Source organism: Euprymna scolopes, chromosome 35, assembly GCF_053919585.1.
Source record: "Euprymna scolopes isolate OS-2025 chromosome 35, ASM5391958v1, whole genome shotgun sequence".
Lineage (NCBI taxonomy): Eukaryota > Metazoa > Mollusca > Cephalopoda > Sepiida > Sepiolidae > Euprymna > Euprymna scolopes.
In genome coordinates, this window is record NC_136516.1 from 35,868,849 (window position 1) to 35,896,740 (window position 27,892).

Consider the following 27,892-nt stretch of genomic DNA (forward strand, 5'->3'; position numbering starts at 1 on the left):
GCTGTTTCGCGTTGTTATTTTTCAACTAAGGTTCGAGCAGTATTTGGGCTGAGAAGCGTTTTCCCCTCCTTTTGCAAGGATGCTATCCCTGCCACTTAATACAATATGGTAGCTTATTGTTTTAATGGTCAGTGCGAGGCTGATTACGTGAGGCATACAATTCAGTGCTTGGAGGTTAGAATTTCTCAACATGTCTCCCTTCAATATGTAGGCACAAAAACCTGGCCAACATCCTGGTGTGTACAAACTCATAAGTCTTCTATTGGTGAGCATTTAGTGCAGTGGCAGATCTGCAATGGAGGGTACACAGATGAAGCTTTATCTATCTTACAGAGAAACTGCTTGAAAACCTATGAAAAAATTCTCGCAGCAGTTTCTATTATGTCAACCGTCTCTTTGTAGGCAAAAAGAACTTAGCCATAATTTAGAACTTATGGATGTTCATTGAGATTGTTTCTTGCTATCCTTTCTTCTATACTATTTTTTTATTTTTGTTTGCCTTTGCTAATAATTTATTTTGACCATGTTTTAAAACAATGATGTTGTCTCTTGTTGCCACCATTTATTTTGAACAGTCTTGGCTGAAAGATGTCTTAGTAGAGTCTTATTTTTTTCTTTTTAATTATTATTTCTCTACTTTCCCTCTTGTCCCACCCTATTTGTTTAATGTGCTTTTTTTTATATTTAAATATTGATTTGAAGTAAAGGCGACCACGTTTTTAAACGATGATGTCTCTTGTTGCCGTTATTTATTTTGAAAAGTATCTGCTGAAAGATGTCTAAGTACATTTTTTTTTTTTTTTTTTTTTTTTTTGGTATTTGTACAGTTTAATCAAGACATTAAAAAAATGAAAATATCGAAAAAAGATTAAATTGCACGTATCCGTTATGGAATGAAGTTCTCCAAAAAAAAAAATTTCACTTAATTTCATCAAGTAGGGTTTTTTTTTTTTTTTTTTTTTTCGTTGCAAAAAAAAAAAAAAAAAAAAATTTATGATACCAAGCAAAAGGTTTGATTTTTAGGAAGAAAAGCTCATAATAAAGATGGGGAGGGAGTATCGGCGCTTTACATGGAGTTATCTCCCCCGTGGTGTGTTAAAAATTTCCATAATGGCTGACTTCAACAAGCTCTCATAAGAACGTGTTTTTCCGCTGTAAAAAAAAAAAGAAAAAAGAAAAGTCTATTCAATCAAATTAAATTTTTTTTTCGGAGATCTTCAGTCCAAAACAGATACGTGCAATATAACCTTTTTTTGATATTTCATTTTTGAATGTCTTGATTAAACTGTACAAGTACCTTTTTTTTTTTAGTTATTATCTCTCTACTTTCCCCCTTGTTATACTCCACTTGCTTAATGTGCTTTTTTTTTTATTTAAACATTGATTTGAAGTAAAGGAGAAAAAATATTTGTCTTTTAGTTTCCATTTGTAATCACACTTTTTCTTCTTTAATAATATATGTTAGAAGTATAAAATAAAAAATAATACCTCAATAATTGTTAGAGCATGGATAGAGAGAGAGATGGGAGATGTGTGAGTTATAGTGTAGACACGTTGACCGGAAGTTAAGATTGGATTGCGTGTGAGTCATGTGATCAGGTTAGCTGAATCGAGGAGATTTGCTTGGAACTTGGAAGAGAGCGGACGGCTTCGCCGTTGTCTCCTCCCCTTAGCTGGGGGTGGGGAACGAACGCTGACGTGGTAGAAATAAGACCTACAACAAAGGCTAAATTCACTTTCCAAACTTCTGCGAACGATCTGGAGGGTGAATAAAAAAAACTATAGAACCAATGTCTTGTCTTGGAGTGAAATAAATCTTTGTCCCCAAAAACAGGTATCAAGTCTCCCTCCCAGACGAGAATTTCCAGATGGCCAACAAAATGGCAGAAGGTATGTTCAAATGACATGTCACACACATATTCACACTTAACAGCATATGAACATATGTAATAGAAAGACCACTAGACGATCACACACACAACGACATTAACTCTGATAAGATAATCAAACGCAACAATCTTTTATAAATAGACATGTTTTAATATGTTATCTCCATTCCAATTTCAACCAATATATAACAAACGTTCATTTTATGATACGGCAACGTAACAATAATGACATTATGCCCAGTATTATTCAAATCTTTAATATATTAATCTATCCAGCCACACAATCTGGTTCTAACAGATCAGGCTGTCTAAAGATATCGGCTTCCTAACTTAAATGTACCAAACATTGATGTTAGTGTTTTTTTCCCTTTTCCTTTGCAAAACTCAATCATGTTCTGCAAAATCCAAAAGAAAATCATTAATTTTTCCCTACAAAACAAATTAAACACTATAAACACTTGAACTGTACAAACTTGTTCTAAAATGACTGGATTCAGCATGAAATATTCTGAATAGGGTATGATATGCCATAAAACAAAACCACCAAACCAATCGCACAAAATCTATCGATTCTGAAACATACTAAGTTCTTTTAATTTGTTCTTTTTTAGCACTACCAGCACAAGTAGTGATCGTCAGGAGAAAGTGATTGGTGATATGCCAGTCATCAAGGAGCTATTGTTAGTAGGACTTGGTTGCCGGCGTTCCAGACCTCATCTTCTGGTTTGTACATTTATAAAAGACTTATACAATTTTTTTTTTTTTTTTTTTTTTTTTTTTGGCACAAACATTAAACATGATATGAGTAAAAAAGTAACAGAATGGATTTTCCGGGAAAACTCTGGTTGCCCCCTTAGGGGTGCCTTTTGGATTAAAATGGTTAAAATTTACACTTTTGTACTTATTAAAAATAATTGATAGCTTGTATTTTTATAAAACTTTATGAAAAGTTGTAACTAACTGATTTCTATATAATTTTGTTTGTTTATACTTCGCGATAACTCTTGGGTGTACCCCAGGTGCTCTTTTAGGGCTAATAAATACATTCCATTTTTGGGACTATTTTATTTGTCCAAAATTTTCTGTGTATGTCTATTTATTAGCAGTTTTGCATGGTACTGAACTTCAATTTAAATAGATTAAGGCCTTGGGGACTTTTGGGGCTAAATGGGGTATGGGCAAATGATGGACTTAGTCATTTCTTTTTTTGCATGGTGCAGAACTACAATTTACATATATTACATTTTCACCAGGATTTGACGTCCCCTGGGGAGGGACTTTTGGGACTAAATGGGGGAGGGGGGATCAAATGCTGAAATTAGTCATTTTTTTATGCATTTTTCATTGTGCACTCACGAGGAACCATGTATGCTTCACTTCTTTTTTTAAAGAATGATGTAGTTTGCCTGAAACAGTGAGTATGTTGTATAAAGTGGTTATAGAAGGTCATGACAATGCGTAGCAAACATGATATGAGAATGATACGATGCCTGTGTAATGTGAATCTTAAAGATTGGCTTAGATCTGATGACCTCAGTATAAGGAGATTTGTATAGAACAGTAAACTGCGATGGCATGTCCACATTGAAAGAATGGCTGACAGTTCTTGGGTTAATAGATATATTCAAGCAAGGAAGATTATTACAATGGAGATAATTTTAAATAATGGCTTAAAAAGCTTGTAATGTAAGAGAGATAACTCCTATTTTAATTTAAAACTTGGAATAGGAGTTATCTTCCTTATCTGATACTATTAACGTCCTCATCCCTCAAGTGTTAGGAAGTAGGGAATAATTTTGAGAAACTTTTATCTATAATATTTCGACTTTTTCATTATTCGGCGTGACTTTTAATTCTATGTTTTTTTTTTCACCAAGTTTTTATCTTTTTTTTTTTTAAATCTTTTTTTGTTTTTTTATTGTTTTTTTTTATTTTGTTTTTTTTATTTTGTTTTTTATTTATTTATTTTTTTTATTTCAGGCTCGTGTGGATGAAGAATTATTAATCTACGAAGCGTTTCCATTTTATCAAACGCAAATTGATAATCATTTGAAGATTCGTTTCAAGAAGATTCAACATAATCTGATCCTGAGAGTAAAGCGTCTGTCTCGCGCCCGCAAGAAAGTTGTTGAAATACCCGATGAGACTGGCATGCTTCAAGAAAACCATGTCTGCATGATGCGATATTTTGAAGATATCTCTGGATATTCGGGGGTCAGTTTCATTTGTGCATTTAAAAAATTTTTCTGTCAACCTCTGGAATCTACACAGCATTTTTAACAGAACCCTTTATTTAATCCATGGGGTTAGTTTGCTCTCTTTCTGTTAGCCATGACCAGGTAGAAGTTTTAAGCAATTCACAATTGTATTCTTAATATCGCCCATGAACCTTCAACCTCCAGAAGATTGTCACTTAGAACTGAATTTGACTTAGTACTTTATCCATTACGCCATGGGTTCTTGTTTAGTTTTACTTTTGTGTTTTTTCTGTAATCTAAGCGATTTATGGAAATTAGGACCCATCCAAAGGTGGGTAGCTATGCTAGTTATAAAATGTGAGATGTAATTTTCAAAATTTTTTATATCAATAAATTTACATTATGTTATTGAGTTTTTTAGATGAGGATTGATTATTTGTATTATTTTGACTACTGTTTTCATCTTGGTATTTTTACGTTTCAGCCGCGGTAACATCCGTGGTGTGGTGGATAAAGTTTGTTAAAATACAGTTGTAAGTTACTCTTCTGGAGATTGAAGGTTCAATCTTCAGTTCGAACAACATTCAAAATACAATTGTGAATGACTTAGGACTTCTACTCAATCATGACTGACGGAATGATAACATGCTCACTCCATGAATTAAATAAATTAAATAAAGTGTTCCATTTAAAATTCCATGAAGATTTCCGAGTTTGACGGAAAGATTTCCGAGTTTGACGGAAAGATTTCCGAGTTTGACGGAAAGATTTCCGAGTTTGACGGAAAGATTTCCGAGTTTGACGGAAAGATTTCCGAGTTTGACGGAAAGATTTCCGAGTTTGACGGAAAGATTTCCGAGTTTGATAAAATAGCCTTGAAGAATGTTTTTCGGTTATATCAACCGAAACGTAAAAATGATATTCAAGATGAAAACAGTAGTTCAAAGAATCCAAAATAATACAAATACATTTTCAGTGCAAGAAGAAATACTACAAAAATATCACATATTAAATGTGAATTATTTTTTTGCTTTTTTGTATCGATTTTAGTATCAATACTCTATTAAAAAAAACCCATTAATTTTGATTGTTGTTTTTGTTGCAGGTTTTCATCTGTGGTGCTTATCCTCATTGGATCATTATGACAGCTCGCGGATCTTTACGGATTCATCCGATGAGCATTGATGGTCCAATCACCTGTTTTGCTCCATTCCATAATATCAATTGCCCTAAAGGATTTCTTTACTTCAACAAAGTTGTAAGTATAAAAACTGTGATTCGTATCTAGAATACACCAGCAATCAAATTTCTTTCCTTTCTTCGTTTGTGAACAAAGGAAAGAAATTTGATTGCTTTTTTTTTAAGTTGAAATAAAAGGCATTTATTTAGGGTACTTTCTAAACTAATTTCGCATCATGGTTTTACAAGTTTCTTCTGGCCGGCCATTCATTCATCCGAACCGTGACGACCCATCCATCTTCCAAGGAATTTGTTTGTCAGCCATTCACGAACAACAACAATAGCAAAGTATGGAGGTACCTCACTATGTTGAGAGATGAAATTTGGCCAATTATTAGCATTTGGGGCATTATTGGAAACTTTATTTTTTAAAATTTTTTTTATTTATTTATTTTTTTTTTTTGCAAGATGGAGCTTGTCCATACTTTGCTATTGTTGTTCATGAATGGTTGAATGGCCAATTCACTGGAAGATGTATGGGTCATTGCTGTTCACACGGAACGGCTAGCTAGAAGTCCCGACTTAACGTCCTGCAACTTTTTTCTCTGAGGTTGGCTGAAAGAACAAGTTTACTCAACCAAACCAAGAAATTTAGAAACTTGAAAGAATATGTGAATTTATGATCACCATTCCACAAGAGTTTCTTGTGAAATCAGTTGATGTGATTCCTGGTCGACTTGAAATGCTGGTGACGAATGAAGACACTTGTATTGAATTTTAAGTCCACGCATTATATTTTCTTCTCATATTCATTAATTGTATAAATTATTTAAAATTTTTTTTATATATTTTAAAATACGGTGTTATTTTTAAATCACATTGTGTATATATATATATATATATATACTAGCATTTCAGCCTTGCATTGCCTGGGTGTTTGGAGGTGTATGTTGAGCAAAAAAAAAAAAAAGCGTTCAATTTTTTTTAACTTTGACCCCTATTATGACCCCTTAATATTTATTGTTTTAGGCTCAAATCAAGTTATTAAGTTAGATCCATGTCCAAGGAATCTATATCTAAAATTTCAAGTGTTTAAACCCAAAATTGGCGGAGGAGTTTGGTAGAGTTCTCCAAAGTCAAATCATTGAACTTTGACCCCTTAACAGCCAAATTTATGGCCGAAAACGGATTACAAAGATTTTCCCAAATCTCAGTACCCTGTATATCAAATTTCGAGTCTGTAGACTGAAAATTGACAGTTATTGCGTAGGGAAATGTACACACACACACAGACACGTTCACTTTTATATGTATATGTGTGTATACATATATATATATATATATATATATATATATATAGTAGAACCCTAGGATACTGCATTAATCTGTTCCGAGGTTGGGATTGTAAGGTAAAATCGCCATACGGTGGGGCCTAAGCAAAATTTTATATGGTACATATTAAAAATTAGTAACAAAATACAGTACAGCATATAATACACATGTATATAATCAAATAACATTATAAATAATATTGTATCCAGGGGGCCATAAAATTTTCGTAACCTGAAAAAACCATATCCTGTGGCCACCGTATTCCAAGGTTCTACTGTATATATAAAAACGTTTTTTTTTTCTGTTTAACAGGGTGAACTTCGTATTTGTGTATTGCCTACTCATTTAACCTATGATTCCCCTTGGCCCGTGCGGAAAGTGCCTTTACGCGCAACTCCTTATTTTGTTATTTATCATCCAGAAAGCAAGGTAAGTTCACTTATGATATGCTTGATATTATTCGTTGAATTACATATCGATTATCTGAATGCATCGGTTGTGACCGTTCATTCTGTTTACTTGCTGTACCATACTAATCTGTTGGACGAACAGAAATCTAAAAAAATATGCAGATAGAAACAATATTTTATTGTTAAATCTGATGTCACATTCTACAGTAGGAGTTATCTCCCTTATCTCTGATAATATCATTAAAGAAAATTTAAATAACTGGTAACAGTTTAATCAAGACATTAAAAAAATAAAAACAAAAAAAAAAGTTATATTGTCCATATCCGTTATGGAATGAAGTTCTTTGAAAAAAAATTTTCACTTAATTTGATCAATTTTTTTTTTTTTTTTTTTTTTTAAGAACGAAAGAAAAGCTAGTATTTAAGACGGGGAGGGGGTGTTGGCGCTTTAGACGGAGTTATCTCCCCGTGATGTGTTCTAAAAATCCAAACCTGGCTGCCTCCAGCATGCTGTCTTATAAATATGTTTTTCTGCTGTAAAAAAAAAAAAAAAAAAAAAAAAAAACTTGATCAAATTAAGTGAATTTTTTCCCCCCGGAAAACTTCAGTCCAAAACAGATACATACAATATAACTTTTTTTTTTCGATATTTTGATTTTTTTTATTAAACTGTACAAGTATCAAATAACGTTTGAATTCACAATTATAAACATTTTAATTCTTTTGTTATGAGTTTAAGAAAAGAATGAATTGCTTTTCTTACCTTTTCAAGATATCAGGAATTTTTAAGCATTTAAACTGCTGAATAGAACATCATTTTTTGGCTTTGAAATGTTTACCAAATTCTCTTTTACTCCCCAATAACTTTTATAAATAGGGATTAAAACATTACTGTAAGAATTATAGTTTTATAATCATTTATTTCAATTAATTAATTACCAATTGATATTATAATCAAATTTAACTTTCCAAATATTTTTTATTAATGTATTATTTTTTTTTATAAAAAAAACATTTTAATCTTTTATTGATATTTACAAACGGAATGAATCACATTTATGATCCTTGGAAAATTTAAAACGAATTTGGAAGCATTTATCTATTAAATGAAAAGTCATTGTAACTATAAAATATTTAGCAGATTCTCATTAAAAGATTAAGAGTTTTGGAAACTACTGACGTACAATAATTTTATGAATAGACATAGAGTCCTGGATATGACCATAAAATATATCCGATGATGAGGCCCCAGCTTGTGGGCTTTGGGGAGTGTAGAACCACCCTTTAATTGCCATTGCTCCCAGGTCCACTCTGACCCGGAGTGGTAGTAACTGTTAGGGTTACAACTATGGGTTGAATAGAAAATGACTTGAAAAAAAAATATATTCTATTAAAATTTTTTTTCTTCAATATCACTGGATTCAGCATTAAATAACCTGAAAAGGGTTGATATGCCATAAAACAAAAATGGCCAAATGACTAAATAGACATAAAAACAATGATTAGTTCAATTAATAGTTTAATCACAAAATGATACTATAATAATTATATTAACTTTCAAAATCTTTAAAAAAACAAAAAGCAAAACAACAATCCTTATAAAATTATAAAAATATAGTAAAATATTCATTTTTATTTGATCCCCCCCCAAAAAATCATTTAAATATTTTATCAAAAAATAATTAATATATTGCTTGAAAATGAGGAAAAATTTTTATCAGAATATAATAAAAATATTCTGTCAAAAATAATTTAAATATTTTTTCCAAAAAGAATTTAAGAATAATGTATTTTGTCAAAGAAAAAAATGTTGATTATCAATTGCAGTAGACTCTATTTTAGCAATCAGATGAGATCAGAAAGATTAATCCTCCAATAAAAACCAAGAGATGAAAAAAAGAAATATTGAATAATTCTTCTTTATTTATATTTGTTGTCTTTTGGTCAACACAAGTTTTGTTTGTTCTTAATTGTGATTTGTCTTTTTGTAGACTTACGCTGTTGTCAGTAGCATGCAAGAACCTTCAAATAAATTACCACGGACCACTGCAGATGATCGCGAGTTTGAGGTCATTGATAGAGGTAAGATTATACTTGGAACATTGTTTCATCTCTCGAAGACATTGCACATTTCTTTGAGAATAATACCGGAAACGATTCCACTATAAATGATGAACAACTTTCTGAAGAACCAAAGCCATGTTTTTTTCAAACAAACTCAAGAGTCGAGTTATTTCTGTTTGGTCCCCTGACAAAAGGAGAGTGGACCTGTAAATTCACCCTTGTCTTTTTGTCTGTCCACACTTTTCTCGATAACTACGCCTTGAAATTAAAAAAAATTTTTGCACAAACATTAAACATGATAAAAAAGTAACAGAAGGGATTTTTTGAGAAAACTCTGGTTGCCCTCCCCCCTAGGGGTCCCTTTTGTGTTAAAATGGCTAAAATTGACACTTTTGTGTTTATTAAAAACAATTGATGCCTTGGATTCTTATAAAACTTTCTGAAAAGTTGTAACTGATTTCTATATAATTTTGTTTGTCTTTACTTCACAATAACTCTTGGGTGTGCTTTTACAAAAAATAAGCTGACAAGTTGTTTGTACAAAACTTCATTTAGTTCACACAACGACTTGTGTATAGAGAGACAGAGGTGTGTGGTAGAAGTGGCTTGGTGATGACGATGACAACTCTGTCAGCGCTCTCTTGTTCTACCCTTTTGCCCTGGTTAGCATCTGTTTATATTGACAATTTCCCAGTTAGGAATTCATTTGATATTCCCAACCAAAACCAAAAACATTCCGATGTTGATTGTTCAATATCTGGGTCAGTATTAAAAATGTTGTTCTTCCTGCATTTTAACTCTACTTGGAATGTCTCTTTGTCAAGAATCCACTGCATGTGTGCACAGCCAGTGATAATTCTGGTGTTTCCCCACTCAATATGCAACACAGAGCCAATTCTCTATTGAATATTATATTGTACCTAATATATACTAGTGATTTCAAAAGTAAAAAAAAAATGACTTGGGTGCCGTAAGGTAGAACCAAAACCAAAATATTTTGCGCACCAGCCATGTCCTCTATCGATGTAGATATGGATAGATGAGAAAGATTTCATATTAAATGACTTGAAGAAAGGAATTGAATTTATGTATGTGCAGAAAGTAATAGAAATATATCGGCAAGTTGAAATGAACGTTTTTGCATTTCAACTTGTTGACATATTTCTGCATTTATTATTCATTCATCCAAACAAAGATTTTACTTGTTATAGGCCATCCTTGGTGTATGATTACTATTTCATATTAATTTAGTGTTATGTGACCAGTAGTTTAAGAGTTTATTGGTTAAATATTTTCACACAGAAACACACGCATACATCTACTGTTTTATTTATATAGATTGGATTATTAAACTAAAATGGTTAGTTGAGATTAAGTGAACTGTATTTATTTATTTTTTCAAAGGAGGCACCACTTATCAAGGCCCAGAGGCCACTCGAGGATAAGGGTTAATGGGTATACATTAGTCAATGGGATTATAATGTAGTAATCATAAGTAGTGGGAATTTTGTAAATTGGATTACTTAGGGGGACGGTTCATCAAGAATTGTTTACGTTGGACTTGAAGACAACCAAATTGTAGTCAGCTGGAAAGCAGGCAATCGGAAGAGTTCCACTTTATGGTGGGATTATTAGACTGTGGTAATTTAGAAATGGATATGATATTACATGATTCAAAGAGGGAGTGAGGGAGGAAGACAATCAGTTCCTTGGAAGCACGCCATGTCTGAACATGTTAAACTGAAATATATTGATAAGATGTAATTAAACAGTGTTTATTGATTTTTGTCTCCTCCTCTTCCTCATCCTACGAGCCAGTGATTTAGAACGGAGACCAAGTTGAATAAACCTCCTGTCTTCCAACAGTTTTGTCTTGACTTTGTATTTTTTTTTAGGGTGTACGAGGTGCCTTCAATAAGTTTACAGACTTTTTTCGTATGCGCAGTTTTCTTGACAGTACACACATGAAACTCTAGTCACCTTAAAAGTAATTTTCTCCGGCTGCAAGGCACTTGTACCGTTCCAACAACTTCTGGAAGCGTGTCAATGACCCTCGTCACAGCCTCTTTCATTTCCTCAATTGTCTCATAACGACAGCCTCTGGGGATTTTCCTTTAGCTTAGGTAATAACTAGGGCTAGGACAACAGAACATTCTCATCACCTTTTTGACTCTCGAGGATATATCCGACACACTTAGACACAGTGAATCAACCGAAAACCTCATCACTTTATATAAAAATATATAAGATATCAACGGATATATACTTGAGAGTCAAGACAATGAAAAGAATATTCTGTTGTTCTAGCCCTAGTAATAACCAAAAGTCACAGGAAGCAAGGTCTGGCCTAAAGAGACTGTGAGGAACTGACTTTATGCCCATCTTGGTCAAATAGTCTGTGACAAGGATTGAGTTGTGGACTGGTGCATTTGCACATATCTTATATGCATCTTCAGTTCCTCACGAATAATCATGTGTGCAGTTTCCACACTAATATCAAGCTGTGCACTTATTGCCTCTATAGACACACGACAATCCTTACCCATGAAATTCTTTATTTGGCCAATCAACTCTGGTGTTCTGACTTCCTTACTCATCCCTCACCTCACATCATCCCTGCTTTCCTTGAATCTCTTATGCTATTCAAAAATTGATGCTCGATTCATACAAGATGGTCCAAAAGCAGTCTGAAGCATTCCATACATATCTGTGGCATTTTTCCTAAGTTTAAAACAGAATTTTATTGCATATCGTTCTTCTAAAGTGTCCTCACATCCAGATTGCAATTTTGAAATTCACCAGCTGTCACAATCAGGCTTTAGTAAGGTGCATTCCAGTTCCTACTGTAGCTGTTCATTTGAATCTGAAATCATAAAAATTGGTCAGTCATCTCATAAGATGTATAGCAATAACATACTGAATTTTCAAGAGTTCATGACAATTTTAAATATTTGTACAAAAATGTCTGTAAACTTATTTAAAATCTCCTTGTAAATGAGGAGCGTAGATTTCAGGATGGTGGGTCCTCTGTATGAAAGGACCGTGGGAATGGCACGTTAAAGAACAAGCTGTGGATGATAATTATTATGAACTTTGTGTCTGTGTAATAATGATATCAAACTTGGTTTTTCTGCAAGTTTGGCCAAAGTTGAAATGCAACAATTACAACTTTTACAATTGTTGTTAACAATTATAACAATAATGGAAAAAAAAGAAGGAAGACTCCTACTAGAACACGTCATTATATCAAGGCGTTGATTGGTTAAAAGATTATGTACTAGAATGTTGTGAAGTCTACCATGCAATATTTCAATAGAACGATACTAAACAATGTTCTGACCTTTTTTTTTTAAAGTATTTCACCCCTTTTCTTTTTTTTTTTTTTTCAGATGACCGATTTGTTTATCCTATGATGGAAAGGTATAGCGTCCAGTTGTTCTCACCAGTCAGTTGGGAAGTCATCCCTAATACAAAGTAAGATACTTTCTCTTCATCTTCGGCATCGATTTGGTTTTTGCAGAGCCAACTAGGAAGGGTCACTAACGTGGGTTATGCAAATGGCTTACTGAGGTCAAATCTAGTAGAATCGATTTTATTTATTTTTGTATCATCATTAGGCAACATTTTTTAATCCTTGATTCTATAATAAAAGCCAATGTGTATTTATGTGTGTGTGTGTGTAAATATCTACAGTCATGATCATATTTATTGGCATGGTCCAATAAAAACCTCCATTTTGTTTTAAAAAATTCTTCAGAAAAGGGTTAAATCAAAGGAAATCACAAAGTATAATATATATTTTGAACTGCTCTTTCCAACTCAACAATCGAATTTCCAAAAAAAAATGAATAATAAGGAAATTACAAACAATATTTCAAAATTCCCTTGTTCAAATTTATTGGCACCGTAATTCTATTTATCGATTGTATGGTCTTCAGCCTTAATTACTTGCTGTAGTCGTTTATTATAGTTTTCCACTAACTTGTAGCATTCTTCAGCAGTAAATTTAGCCCATTCCTCCTGACAATAATCCCCCACAAATATCCAATGGGATTGAGGTCCGGGCTCTTGAATGGCCACTCCAAAACATTGATATTGTTGTCCTCAAGCTATTTCTTAGTCAGATTAGCCGAATGCTTTGGGTCATTATCTTGCATGAAGCACCAACGTCGACTAAGTGACAACTTTCTAGCAGAGTCCTCCAGGTTTTCGTTCAGGATTTTAACATAATCTTCTTTTTTCATGATGCCTGTGACCATAACAAGTCATCCTGGTCCAGTGACAGCAAAGAATCCCCAAAACATCAAACTGCCTCTGCCGTGCTTCACAGTTGGTATGGTGTTCTTAGGTAAGAAAGCTTCGCCAGATTTCTTGTAAACAGAAGAAACACTATTATGGCTGATTAACTCAAATTTCGTTTTGTCAAACCATATAACATGTTTCCAGAAGGCAGCATCTTTATCAATATGGCGCTTTGCGAACTCTAACCTTGCTTTCAGATGCACTGGTTTCAGTAAGGGAGTCTTCCTCGGGCGACATGCTTTCGAACCAGCTCTCTTCAAAACTCTACCAACTGTGTGTCGAGACACATTCATTACAGAGCTTCTCTATTCCTCTACAATCTCCCCAGCAGTGATCCTTCGGTTTTGGTTGACACGTTGAAATATTTTTCGCTCTGCTCTTGCGGACAGTAGCCTTTTTCTCCCTGACCTTCCAAATTCATAACGTGACCTTGTGATTGGAACTTCTTTACGATGACTCAAACGGTGGATTTGGGAAGGTTTAGCTTCTTAGAAATTTTATCATAGCCTCTCCTTTGGAATGACACACTATCACACGCTTCCCGAGGTCTTCACTGTGTTCCTTAGTCTTAACGAGATTGAAAATTCCTTGATTTAAATTCAAAGCTGTCTAAAATTTATCTGAAAAAGAAAAATTTTTTAAAATTAACATTAAATAAGCATAATAAGGCTACAAAAAGGTAACGAAACCATGTCAAACATGAGATTGGTTGTAATAGATGAAAATAATAAGCCGTGTCAATAATTTTGAACACGGTAATTTAGAAATTTCATTTGTAATTTCTTTAGTATTCAGTTTTTTTTGAAATCCAATTATTGCATCGGAAAGAGCAGTTCAAAATACATATGATACTAAATAATAACCTTCGATTTTGACCATTTTTTATGAGATTTTATTAACAAAATATGATTTTTATTGGACTGTGCCAATAAATATGATCACGACTGTATGTATGTAATACATATATATATATATATATGATACTCCCGTCAATTTCAACTTATGAGGTTTGTCACAACACTGAAGTTGTTCGGAAATCCACATGAGCAATTTGTTTATAGTGGTGAAGGCTTTGTACAGGACCAACTACATTTTTGATGCAACTGCTAATCTCAGTTAATGCAATAGCTGCCACAAGACAGAGCAGACAGTAGACCTTTGCTATTTCTTCTGGATGCTGGATTCTACAATATTGGAATCATTAACCATTATAGAATATAAAAATAATCTTTATCTCTATTTCTGGGTGCCATTCGAATCGTGAACTTTGAATAAATATCCTTTTTCTTATTTAATCCAATTCTCCCATTTGATCACCTTAAAATGATGTCGTTTTCTATGTTCCTTTAAAAATATTTTTAATTAATTTTCAAAATATGTGCTAAAAAGCAAAATTATATTTATCCATAATGATTATTTTGCTAAAATCATTTCCTCTGAAGAAATGAGCCATGTATTGAAAATCCATGGATTAAGAAAAAACTTGAAATTTCTTGTTTCTTGTATTCCTTGTTTCAAATAATAAATTAAAAAAATAAAAAAAATTCTATATTTTACTGCACAAAATTTCAATATAAATTCTACAATATATATATATAAGCAGGCTGCTTGGCCTTGCAGATTTTGTATTTATTATTATAGTCAATTATCAATTATTTTGTATCCAATATATGTGTCCCCCCCACCACTTCTCCCAGTGCATCTCACATTCCCGTCTGTATACAGTATCTAATATTCTCAAATGGTCACTCATCCAGTACTATCTAAAGTCATCGTTGCTTAACTTTGGTGATCTAATGAGAATCAGTGTTGACATGATTATGTTGTGTGTGTGTGTGATGAGAATAGTGATCCAAATATCAAAAAAAATTCTGTTGGAACTTCATCATAAATAAATTCAGATTGTATTAAAAAAATTTGTTTTTTTTTCCCCAGAATTGAACTGCTGGAATGGGAACATGTCACAGCTTTGGTCAGTGTGTCTTTGAGATCTGAAGGAACCATTTCCGGTTTCAAAGGTTACTGTGCCATGGGAACTAATTTTTCTCTTGGAGAAGAAGTACAATCTCGTGGACGAGTAAGTAAAAAAAATAAAATAAAAAAAAATGTCGTTTTTTTTTTTTTCTTTTTCGAGCATAATTCAGTTTTCATTAGTTTACGCTTGGACATAGAAATTTCGTTATAAAACTCGGTAACACAAATGCGGCAGATGCAGTCATTGTCAAATTGACCTCTTAACATTTTTTTAACCAGGTTTTTATTTATGCCTCTTTCTCTCAAACCCATCCTTATCTCTTTCTCCTAGGTTTTCTTTGACCATACCAATTTGACCCTGCTATTTCGGCTACTAACTTGAGCACTTTTGTCCATTTTTCCAATCTGACCAAACCAACAAAATCCCTGTTTAGTTTTTGTATTATATTCTTCAATTTGAAATATGGGTTATCCTCCTTGCTATTTTTTTAAAAATGTGTCCTTGTTGTCCAGAATTCCCCTGTATTAAAAAGCAAGAATACAAAAAATCTTTGTATACACCTGTGATAGAATGAAACGATCATGTTCCAAAAATCATGTAAATTGATCAAGTAGATTTATTTTTATAAAGAAAATCATTTTAAATGATTTTAACCAATTAGTGGGAAATTGTAGAAATTACAAGGTTGATCTTGCAAGTTTGAATTATTGTGGAGTTATATGCCCTAGTTTTTTTAGGATGGCGATGTAAGGTGGTCCCTTTTTGCTTACTCATGAATTAGTTTGTTTTTTTTTAGTTAAAAATAAAACTACTTGATCAAATTATGTAAATTTTGGAGTATGACATTTTCGTTCTGTTACGGGTATGTGTATCAAGGTATTTTTTTTTTTTTTTGAGGAATTCTGGACAAGCACCAATGTTTCATATTAGAAGTTTCTATACTCGATTAAGTAATTTAGAGTTTAGAAAATAAATTGTAGCAAAGTATGCTCTTATACTTAAAATCCAAAATGTTGTTTCTTGAGAGTAAATTTCGGTCAAAATGATAAGAATTGCATTAAACAAGAAACCCAATGTTTTAATTTCACAAGAATTAATTTTTTTGAAGTAATTTTTTTTTTTTCAATGTTTTTTTTTTTTTTTTTCAGATTATCATTTTTGACATCATTGAAGTTGTGCCTGAACCTGGTCAACCATTGACAAAAAATAAAATTAAGGTAATTTTTCACACTTATCTGTCTCCATCTAAAGTGTAACTTACAAAAAAGGTATATATGTTATAAACAAAACCAATCAACACCTCTTTACAATAGGTATTTTATTTCATCCTTACTATGCATCAAACAGATATCACAATACTTAATTTGCCGCACCTTATCATGAAAAAGGTCCATACAAAATTTCAGCCAGATCGGCCCAGTAGTTTTTGAGAAAAAGTAAATGTGGTATTGTGGGGACTAATTACTATTAATTCCTAACTGTGTGCTAACAGGTACCATAATACTTAGTTTGCTGCACCTTATCATAGCAAAGGTGCCTAAAAAATTTCAGCCAGATAGTTCCAGTAGCTTCCAAGAAAAAGTGGAACAGGCAAAAAGGAATTTGATATAGATGTTAAATAACCCAAGATTTTTTTGTATATCCATATTTTGTGAAAATTTTTTTTTTTTTAAGAAGTTGAAAAGACATTATTTTCCTAAAGGAACTACTTGTAATGTATTTCAAATAGTTATGTCTGATGGTGCTACTAATAGTTATGTGTCATGTATTCAGCATCTTTATTGAGGAAATTTGCTCGTAACTCGTCAAGATGCTGTTTATCAAAAAAAAAAAAAGACTGCAAATATGCGCTTACTTGGTTTCTTCCTCCGTCATTCGGCAATCAATCGTTTATTATTTTGGGAAGTATTTTCTCCAGCAAGTTAAAGCACAACAAAAATTCAAAATGGAGGGATTTTACATTGTCTAAAATTTTTATTGCTTACTCTCACATTTGTATCTGCATAATTTATTTTGTAAGGTATAGTCATTCCAGACAAGGTATGAAGCCACTTAATGTAAGAAGATAATCCTAATAATAAAAAGGGAGAGGAAGGAAGAATCAATTCAAGTTAAACTAAGAGATGTCGCCACCTGTGTTCAATCTCTTCAATTCCAAACAGGCTAGCCAAAATGTACGCTTTTCAAAACGAAGGAAGTGCGCTACAAGACTGACAAAGTCTAAACTGGTTATATGTCCATAGCCCTTGAGCCCCTGGAGGAGTATAGGCCATCTACAACTTTTTTGTAGCGAGGAGTTTTTTATACAGGGTGAGTGTGCTGGCCCCACACCCAACCTTCCCAGAAGGTACATACAGCGCCTAACCTTCCCAAGTGATCACCCATCTGGTACTGGCCAGGCTCAACATTGCTTAACTTTGGTGATCTGGTGAGAACCGGTGTGTCAACGTGATTGTGCTGTACAAACTGGTTATGTGGCAGTGTTTTTTTTATAACATGATCACCAAAACATCAAGGGTGAAATTTTTTTAAAATATTTGAAGTAGCAATGGGAGCAAGATACCATTTAGTGATTCCCTTAACAGAGACTCTACTAGGGGAGGGAGGCAGACAGCGTGGAATATTCTCTCTGGTCAAAATCAATTAAACCTCTTACCCCATTTTCTGATCAGCTTCTTGTATTTATCAGAATACAATTAATGGAGAGTAGATAATACAGTGGATGTGTTATCGGCAGCTCCAGTAACTCTCGCTTCTCCTTTTTTGTCTCTCAGTCCTCATGCAAATGAGTGATTTTTCTGACAAAGGGTGAAGAAAAAGCAGCTTTAAAGGTCGGTAGTACTTGGTAAACAGTAGTCTGAGATGTCGGAAATTTTTCTGTCTCTATGTCTATCCTTGTGGCCAATGTCACTCACTAGTAAAGGTGCTGGAGGTAAGCGTTTTGTCTGGGCTGATGTTATCCGCCTGATAGTCAGTGACCCGAACCTTGGATTAACCACTAAGGAGACTGTCCTATTAGCAGGCGCAAACTACTGGGACTGCTGTATTGCCATTTGGTGAGTGGACTCTGGACTATGCAGTAGTCTCTGGTGGGGCCTCTCGATGCCATACTAAAATGTAAAAAAAAAAAAAAAAAAAAAAAAAGAGTGTTTTTATTTTTACACATTAAGATTAGAGATAATTCTAAAGTTATAATAAATAAATAAATAAAATTTATTAAAGGGCTCTTGGCCATCTCAATATTATGAATCTAAGACATTATATTCCAGCTCATAAAACAATAAGTTTTAAAAAATGTTTTGTTTTTTTTTTAATTTAAAAAGAAAACCTCTTTCCCTCTCTTTGTTTTTACTATGTTTTTTTTTTTTTAAATTTTTTAAAATTATTTTAAGGTGTTGAATTTTATAAAACATCTGGAAACAATTTTTCTGTTTTAGTTAATGTATGAAAAAGAACAGAAAGGACCCGTGACTGCCCTTGCTCAAGTTGAAGGTTGTCTTTTATCAGCTATTGGCCAGAAGGTAAGGAACCCCTACCCATTGTCCTATATAGATATATATTTCTCTCTCTATTTGCTTATCAGCTATTGGTAAAAATTAAGGACACTCCCCTTTTATTAGTTATTGGTCAAAAATTGAGAACACTCCCCTTTTATTAGTTATTGGTCAAAAATTGAGAACACTCCCCTTTTATTAGTTATTCGTCAGAAATTGTGGACGCTCCCATTTATTATCTACTAGCGGGGGTACCTGGCATTACCCGGGTTTTTAGAGGTGTGTGTGTGTGGGGGGGGGGGTAAAATGAAAACAAAGCGAAGTAATAACCCTGTTTAAATATTATAAAAACAAACAATGTTAAAACTTCTAAAAAAAAACAAAAACAAAAAATGAACGGCCTGGCGGTGCTATTTGAAAAAAACAAAACAAAAAAAGTCGGGGGGGGGGGGCGAACTCGAATCCTTGAGGCGAAAAAAAAAAAAGTGATGAATTAACTAAAAAGTGAATTAGGTCAAATATCAATCCCGCAGTCAAGTTTGTTTTGGTTTAGTTTCCCCAAGATGTTGGGTTGAAAACCAGCTCCCCATACAAAATAGGGGTGTCCATATGAAAGCAATTGTCTGATATAAGGTTTCCACTGCATTGATCAAAAGCTGATTGCTTTCTGGACGTTTGGGCGCGAAAGCTGAGAACACACACCATTTGAATTTAGTTTCACTTTATTTATACTAAAAAGCAGGACAAACAAGCGACACAGCGAAATAGCGCGATTTTTATAAAAGTCGATGTAAATAAATCTAGATGCAACCCGCGTTCCCAAATCCTAGATATTATTATCTAGAGGGTATATAAACAGTTCTAAGCGATAGTACCCCCCCCCCTCCCCCGGAGAATCGCAGCGAAAATAGCCTTTTTGAGACATACAAAAATGCACGTGACGCATTTGCCTTTTATATATATATATATATATAGACTAGCGGGGGTACACACATACATACATTTTCTTTTATATATTTATATATATAGATTGTTTAGAAAAATTTATATGTATAGATTGTTTAGGAAAATTTATATATATAGATTGTTTAGGAAAATTTATATATATAGATTGTTTAGGAAAATTTATATATATAGATTGTTTAGAAAAATTTATATATATAGATTGTTTAGAAAAATTTATATATATAGATTGTTTAGAAAAATTTATATATATAGATTGTTTAGAAAAATTTATATATATAGATTGTTTAGAAAAATTTATGTATATAGATTGTTTAGAAAAATTTATGTATATAGATTGTTTAGAAAAATTTATGTATATAGATTGTTTAGAAAAATTTATATGTATAGATTGTTTAGGAAAATTTATATATATAGATTGTTTAGAAAAATTTATATATATAGATTGTTTAGAAAAATTTACATGTATAGATTGTTTAGGAAAATTTATATATATAGATTGTTTAGAAAAATTTATATATATAGATTGTTTAGAAAAATTTATATATATAGATTGTTTAGAAAAATTTATATATATAGATTGTTTAGAAAAATTTATATATATAGATTGTTTAGAAAAATTTATATATATAGATTGTTTAGAAAAATTTATATGTATAGATTGTTTAGGAAAATTTATATGTATAGATTGTTTAGGAAAATTTATATGTATAGATTGTTTAGGAAAATTTATATGTATAGATTGTTTAGAAAATCAGGACACTGCAATGTTTTAACTATTGGTTATAAATTACATTCTCTTTTATCTTTGTTGCTGCAATTCTCACTATCTGTAGGCTGTTGTTCTCTTCGACTTTCTAATGTTGCTTTTGTCATAGCCTTTTTATCATTTCTATATTATTTTTTATTATTTTGATCTGAACTCTTTATTTCACCTGTACGACGAGGGACTCTTAAAAAAAACAAAAAAAAAACATTTTCTTTATTATTATTAGTATAAACTAGTTATACTTAATTTTATTTTTAAATTTTTGTTTACATAGTTTTTTTAAACTCTACATAGACAGCACCTATTATATTCAGATGTAAAATATGATTTATAGGTGATTATATACAAATGTTGTGTATTAGCATTCGTCGGGTGGATTAAGTAATTCAAAAAAAAAAAATTACAGAAAAGTATATTGCCAATAACACAATACAACAATAAAAATTATCTAGTCAGAATCAAAGTTTGATTTGTCAGCCTAAATGCTATTTGTGTCTGACTTTGAAAATCCGACAAGATAACTGTATATATTAGACTAGTAGGCTAACCAGTGTTGTCTAGTTTTAAAAATACGCTTAAATATGATAGTTCAATTTGTGCAGGTTTCGTATTATAGATCCAATTCTCTATTGATTATTATCTTGTACCCAATATAGTAATGATTTCAAAAGTAAAAAGTGTAGTTTTGTAGAGAGATGGTCACATATATAGATACTTATATTTATTACTAGCATTTCAGCCCGACATTGCCCGGGTGTTTGGAGGTGTATGTTGAGCAAAAAAAAAAAAAAAAAAAAAAAAAGGGTCAATTTTTTTAAAAAACTTTGACTCCTATTATGACCCCTTAACATTTATTGTTTTTGGCTCAGATCAAGTTAATATCCATGTCCAAGGAATCGCTATATAAAATTTCAAGTGTTTAGACCCAAAATTGGTGGAGGAGTTTGGTAGAGTTCTCAAAAGGTCAACTCATTGAACTTTGATCCCTTAACAGTCAAATTTCTGGTTGAAAACGAATTACAAAGATTTTCCCAAATCTCAATAGCCTGTATATCAAATTTTGTGTCTGTAGACTGAAAATTGACAGAGTTATTGCGTAGGGAAATGTACACACACACACACACAGACAGACAAACACTTTCACTTTTGTAGATATATAGATCTGAATCTTAGCTGTCTGAGCATTTGTATGTTCAGCTAAAAGTCAAAATGCAGAAAAGGGACCACCATGAATCGTTAATCTTTCAGGCGTGCAATGTCGAAAATTCAGAAAAAAATTAATATTTTTCTACTTTTAACGGCTGCAAAATCTGATGGAAGGGGATCACGTAAAATCGTCTCCTAAACAATTTCAACATCTGCATATGCATGAATACTATTCGTCTCTCGCATACGTTAAATACTAAAATTTGCAATGTCATGTTATATCGTTGTAGTCAATTGGGTTAGAGGGTTGTCTTACAGCATCTGTTTTGTTTTTTCTTTTGCATTTAAACAGGTTAAAAAATTAAAAAAAAATATTTTTGTTTTATATTTACTTGGCATTTTTATTGGCAATTAATTCTATTAGAATAAATTCTTCTCTTTGTATCCAGTCTGCCGAAGAATCTGGTGAGGAGATGATCAGGTACTTCTTTTTTGGGGTGATTACATTTTTGTGTTTTCATCCATTTTTTAAAGTAGGATTATCGTATATTCAAACTAGTCTGGGTGCCCGACATTGCCCAGGTGTTTGGAGGTGTGTGTTGAGAAAAAAAAAAGAAAAGTTGTAGGAGGCAGGCAGGCAGGCAGGCAGGCTTGAACCCATACCGCAAAGGACGAAAAGAATGTGAAAAAAAAAAGTGACATCTTTGCTGTTGCATCTATCACCAAACCGAAAGTGACGAAGGTTTAAATTAAGGCTAGTCAATCGGAAAGAGGGGACAACTTTCAAAAATATCCGCGAAAAAAGCGACCCCTTCCTGTAGAAAAGTGCCCAGTTTAGGGTGAAGGAATTAATGTTTTTAGCCAATTTTTTTATATTTGTTGTTCGAAGGGTCGAGTTTCAAAATGATACTGATCTTGTGAAAATCTGTTGCCTCTTTTGAAAGTTTTAGGCAGACATACATACATTTAAATAAAAAGGTGAGATTTATATTATAGATGCCACCTCCATACACTCGGATAGGGGTGGGTGGGGCTATTGATGTTGGCCATAATGGAATCGACATATATTTCTTCTATTTATTATTTGTAGACCTGGGCAATGCTAGGTATCCCTGCTAGTATATGTGTAAAACACACTTCAGCTCCTCCATTCATCTGAAGATGTAATGTTTGTTCTCTTTGCTTTCATCTTAATTGTTTGAAATATTCTTTTTTTCAGCTCTACATCTGGTCACTAAAAGACAACGACTTGTCAGGTGTTGCATTCATTGATACCTACATTTATATCCATTCCCTCAGTACGTTGAAGAACATCATTCTGGCTGGGGACCTGCTGAAGAGCGTTTCTGTGTACAGATATCAAGAAGAACTTAAAGTGTTATCACTTGTCAGCAGGGTGAGTAGAAAGTTTAATCTTTTTTTGACCAATGTGCTCTGTTACGCTAACTTCAGATGCTGAAACTTTTTATTAAAAAATTCAGACTTTTATAGGTTTTAAGGTATGCTGAAAACGAATATCGCAGGCAAAATTAGTGCAGGCAAATAGTTTTCAAGATATAAATACCTGTATTATGCAATGTCATTTCTAGTAGTTTGAATTGGCCGCCATCTTTATTGTTTGAATGAAATGGTTCAGTGAGCATGCGCAGACGAACTGTAAAGTTAAGTCTACGAAATGCAAACCTTTATTCAACGTCATTTCTGGTTAATTCCACCCCCAAAATTACTTTCAAGAATTCAAATTCGAGAAAATTTGGCCAATGTGCACTGGTTGTCCAACCTGTTTATTCCGGAAGCCATTCTTAATGCGGGGAGGTTGAAAATAAGAAAATGCCTTTTGGAATACCCCCCCCCCCCATCCAAGTTAAGAACGGCTTTTTTGGAATAAACACCTTCAACCTCCTCATATTAAGAACGGCTTTCGGAATTACACTGAAAAATAAAAACTGAGGGTTTGCCGCTTTCGTATGCCGCTTGTTCAAACATGGCCGCCAGTGATTGACATTTCAAAATACAGATATATATATATACATGGAAAACTATTTGTCTGCGCTAATTTTCTCTGCGATATTCCTTTTTAGGATACCTGAAAACCTTTAAAAATCGTTGATTTATAGAAAAATGTTGAGTCGTCTTTAGTTGGCGTAATAGAGCACATTAACCCCCCCCCTTTTTTTTTTTTAAAATACAAATATCGACTCTGCTGGGTATTTATATGAAAGTAAATTACAAATCATGATTTGGTGTTGAAAGTGGTATATTTCTAAAGAAATTGTATACGTTTCAAATTTAGTATATTTCCCAATACGCCACAGTGTCAAATTTATGGTCCTTGCTGAATTATTGTCAACATATTTTGGTTAGATTACGTAAACTGCCGTGACTCTCGTTGCATGGAGAGAAATGATATGTGACTGATACGATAGATGTGTAATGTTGAGTCTTAAAGACAGGCTTAGTTTAGGAAACTTAAATCTGGACATGGAGATGTTTGCAGAGCAGGAGACTTTAATGGTATGGCCATAGTGAAAGAATGAATGAGAGTTCTTGGATTAGTAGATGTAGAACAGTTGAGGTGTTAACGAGCATCTCCCCCCCCCCCTCTCTGGCTTTCTTACTCTTTCTGTTTTCTCTTTCTGTTTTCTCTTTCTGTTTTCTCTTTCTGTTTTCTCTCTCTGTGTCTCTATAAGAGAATAGAGAGAGAGAGAGAGAGAGAGGTGAGTAAACGTGGAGGTAGACACGTTTACCAGAACCAAAGGTCAGCTGACCAAATTACGTATGTGTGACGTGGTTGGCTAGATCTGTGAGATTTGATTTGAGCTTTGAAGAAGACGGACGTTTTTCCGTGGTCTCCCCCTCTTAACTGGGGGGGGGGAGACAACGCTGACGTGTGTGAAGAAGAACCACACAAGCAGATTTCACTTTACACCTGCTGCAGGACCTCTGGGGAAAGTGAAATAAAATCTATAAAAAACATTCATCGTCTTGGAGTGATAAATCTTCGTCAAACAGGTATCAAGTCTCCCTCCAGGATGAGAAATTTCCAGATGGTTCAACAGCGAGAAACAGAGGTAGGTTCAGAAATTACATGTCACACACATGATTCCCTTTATGATAATCAAACACACAACCATTTATGTTAGAGACAATCACACGGAATCTTTCTTATGTTATATAGAAAAACGTAAAAAGTGCCCCTCAATGATTTAAATGGTGCCCCTAAATGAAGAACTCTATATAACATATTCAAATGTAACGAAAGCTCAATTTGGAACCCCTCAAGGATAACCTCGATGATAATGAATATATAACATATTCAATTTGGTGCTTGTCGATCAGTCGCATCACCGATGCGATAATCGAACCTGTGTTTAAGAAAATACAACGTGGAAGCATGGAGATTTAGTGTCAAAAAAAAAGAAATAGAAAAAAAAAAAGAAAGAAAAAAAGGACAAGAAAAACAATAAAAGGTATGGAAAAAAAGAAAAAGAAAGAACAGTAAAAAAAAAAAAATACAAATCAACACACACACAACGTAGGTCCATTAAAACACTAGGCGAATTAGAAAAATAATTAAGAAAAAAAAAAGAAAAAAAAAAGAAAAGCAATACACACGTACAACCTTTTCACGAAGAAAGAAAAGGAAGACATACAGACACACAGATGTAAAACTTTATATATAGAAAATAGTTAAAAAAAAATGTTTATCGTATTGGGAATTAGCTCGTTATGAACGAAGAAAAATATCACTTAATGTAAAAGTTAGAAGGGAAAAACAAAGAATGAGTCTTTCAGTTTACCAAAAAGATAAACATGTCAATCACAAATATGTGTTATGAATATTTTGTGTCATTTTTAAACTGTGAACTAAGCGTAACTTTTAAGGAAAAACAATATGTACTTTTGATGAAAAACAATGGATAGGTTCTGAAATGTGATTTTTTTTTCCTTTTTTCACTAATTGTACGATTTTATTTCTTAGGAATTTTTTTTTTTTTTTCTGACATGGACAATTTTTAGTTCCATCGAGTTGTCTGAGACTTTATAAGTGAGTCGTTTTATTTTATTTTAGAAACGACTGTATTTTAATTGTAAATGTCTAGGTATTTTTTTTTGTAAACGACTGTGATTTTTCTTTAATTTTGAATTCTGTGGAATGGTAAAAGATGATGCACTATGCAGCCGACTTACTTGATGACGTGGTCAAAAGGAGTATCCACGAATCTGTTTTGTTATTTGGAATTTTGTTGTTAGTGAGATGGGACTTTGTGATTGCTTATAGGATATTTTTGTATTTTTTTAATTTATTATTTTTATGCAATTGATGTGTTGTCAAACGGTATTGGCAGAATTTTCTTGTTCTTTGACATGTATTTTTTTTTCGCAGAATGGGGAGGTGAAATCTTTGTTTGTGGGGTCTATTGAAAGAATGATTAATAAAAGAAAGAACGTGTTTCTAATTAATTAATTAATAATCATAATAGTAATAATAAAATTGGGAAAAAGAGAAAGAAATAAGATTTAAACAGTGTAATAAATAATAATAAAGTTTCGGAAGAGTCAAAGGTTCAGTCGGTATTAATTTCAATTTTCGAAATGTAGAATAAATGTTCTATTCGACATGAGTGACGTTTTGACCACATAAGTAAGGTAGAAAAAAAAAGGATAAATATAGGGTTAAATAAACTATATGAAGAAATGAAAGAAAAAAAGTGGGGCGTGAATGGAATTTAAATTCTGTGGCAAGCATGTTAGAATTTTGGAGAGGTGTTGAATTACATGGGTAGTTATTAATTTCATTATTCTCGGGAAATGATTCGAATTTTATTTTTTTTATCGTGATTTCTGTTGATTTCGAGTAGAATCAACATGGAGCAAGTTTGAGTATTTCATGTGTGGAAATCCGATGTTTTCCGTGAAGCTATGTGTCTTCAAGGCAGGTTGCGCTTACCGACTTTGGAAAAAAAAAGTTTTTTCTGACATGTATTCTGTCCAGCGTGAGCGGATCTAGTTGTAATCAACTTCAGAGAGCAAATGAAATGCCCTCTGACATGGCGTAAGGGGCAGAGGGGGTGCAATGGCTTACGTGGCCATTATGTTACGAATCGCTCAAGAGAAGATGAATGAAATATGTATGCAAGTACTTAGGAAAATAGAAGGCTACCCACCATATGGAATGTTAAGAGGTTTTTTGTTTCCCACAAAATACTAGTAATAAGAGTAGGCTTATGATGAATAGGATAAGGTTTGGGATGGAAAAATTCTTTAAAGTGTAAAAAAAACAAAAAAAAAAACATGCTGGGTGAATTTAATTGGTATTATTAAATTAAATTATTTTGGAATAGATTTGGTTGGTTTAGTTATATTTTAGGGACGTTTAGCGCGTAGTTGCATTTTTTTTCATGAGAATTACAAGGCGATTAGGCTGTAGAAAGCAGTTTTTTCTGTTTTATTTTTTTTATAAGCCACGGTATTGTCACAAATTAGAAAATTTGGCAGGGGAAATACTATTTTAGAGTAATGAGTACCCTGTTAAAACAATACTAGTGGTTCCAGTGAGTTGGAAGATGCCACGTAGGCCCAAGCAACGGCAATAAGTCTTGTCCAACAAAAGTCTGGCGTGCGAGGTCGCGATAATTCCTCAGGGTACGGAGCGACTGGACAGTCGGTACCAAGCCTAATCACGGGGAGATAGAAGAACGGGAAAGATGCAGATTACGTAAGGGACAAGATAGAGCCTTATTATTTTTTTATTTTTTTAGAGGAATGTGTGAGGGATATCTGGGTTGGAATCTTGGGACTTGCTGGGAATGCGGAAAAATCACAAAGGGAAAGCTACTTAGTTAGAAATCAATGCGCAAGTAAGCTTTGGCGCATTAGTTAGGGAGTGATGATTCCGTATCTTGTCGGGTTCCAGGAACTCAAACAGGCTCCGAGTGAATCAGTGTGAAGGCGTATCTTGGCTTAGACCAACCAAGGAAGTTAATAGAAGAGCTTTGTGAAGTCCCGAAGTAGTAGATAGAATAGAACAAAGCTCCAGTAATAGGACCACTCAGAGAAAGACGTCAGGGCATTACAGTAAAGGAAAAAAAAACTGGGACTTAGGCCTATGCTGAAAGTCGAGAACGCGAGTGGGATGGTTGGGTCGGTAGAGCATCAGACTTTTAATCT

The 27,892-nt window shown here is 33.1% G+C and overlaps 1 protein-coding gene across 1 annotated transcript in view; it reads left to right on the forward strand.

Annotated features, from left to right (window-relative positions):
• Positions 1 to 27,892, forward strand: part of LOC145259815 (cleavage and polyadenylation specificity factor subunit 1-like) — a 130,234-nt gene that overhangs the window by 82,884 nt on the left and 19,458 nt on the right. The window contains exons 24-33 of the mRNA XM_080117616.1: positions 2,501 to 2,612; positions 3,870 to 4,103; positions 5,193 to 5,345; positions 6,911 to 7,027; positions 9,000 to 9,090; positions 12,462 to 12,546; positions 15,310 to 15,451; positions 16,498 to 16,566; positions 18,787 to 18,870; positions 22,941 to 23,117. Of these exons, the coding sequence (XP_079973742.1) occupies positions 2,501 to 2,612; positions 3,870 to 4,103; positions 5,193 to 5,345; positions 6,911 to 7,027; positions 9,000 to 9,090; positions 12,462 to 12,546; positions 15,310 to 15,451; positions 16,498 to 16,566; positions 18,787 to 18,870; positions 22,941 to 23,117 (1,264 nt within the window). The remainder of the gene's footprint in view (positions 1 to 2,500; positions 2,613 to 3,869; positions 4,104 to 5,192; positions 5,346 to 6,910; positions 7,028 to 8,999; positions 9,091 to 12,461; positions 12,547 to 15,309; positions 15,452 to 16,497; positions 16,567 to 18,786; positions 18,871 to 22,940; positions 23,118 to 27,892) is intronic.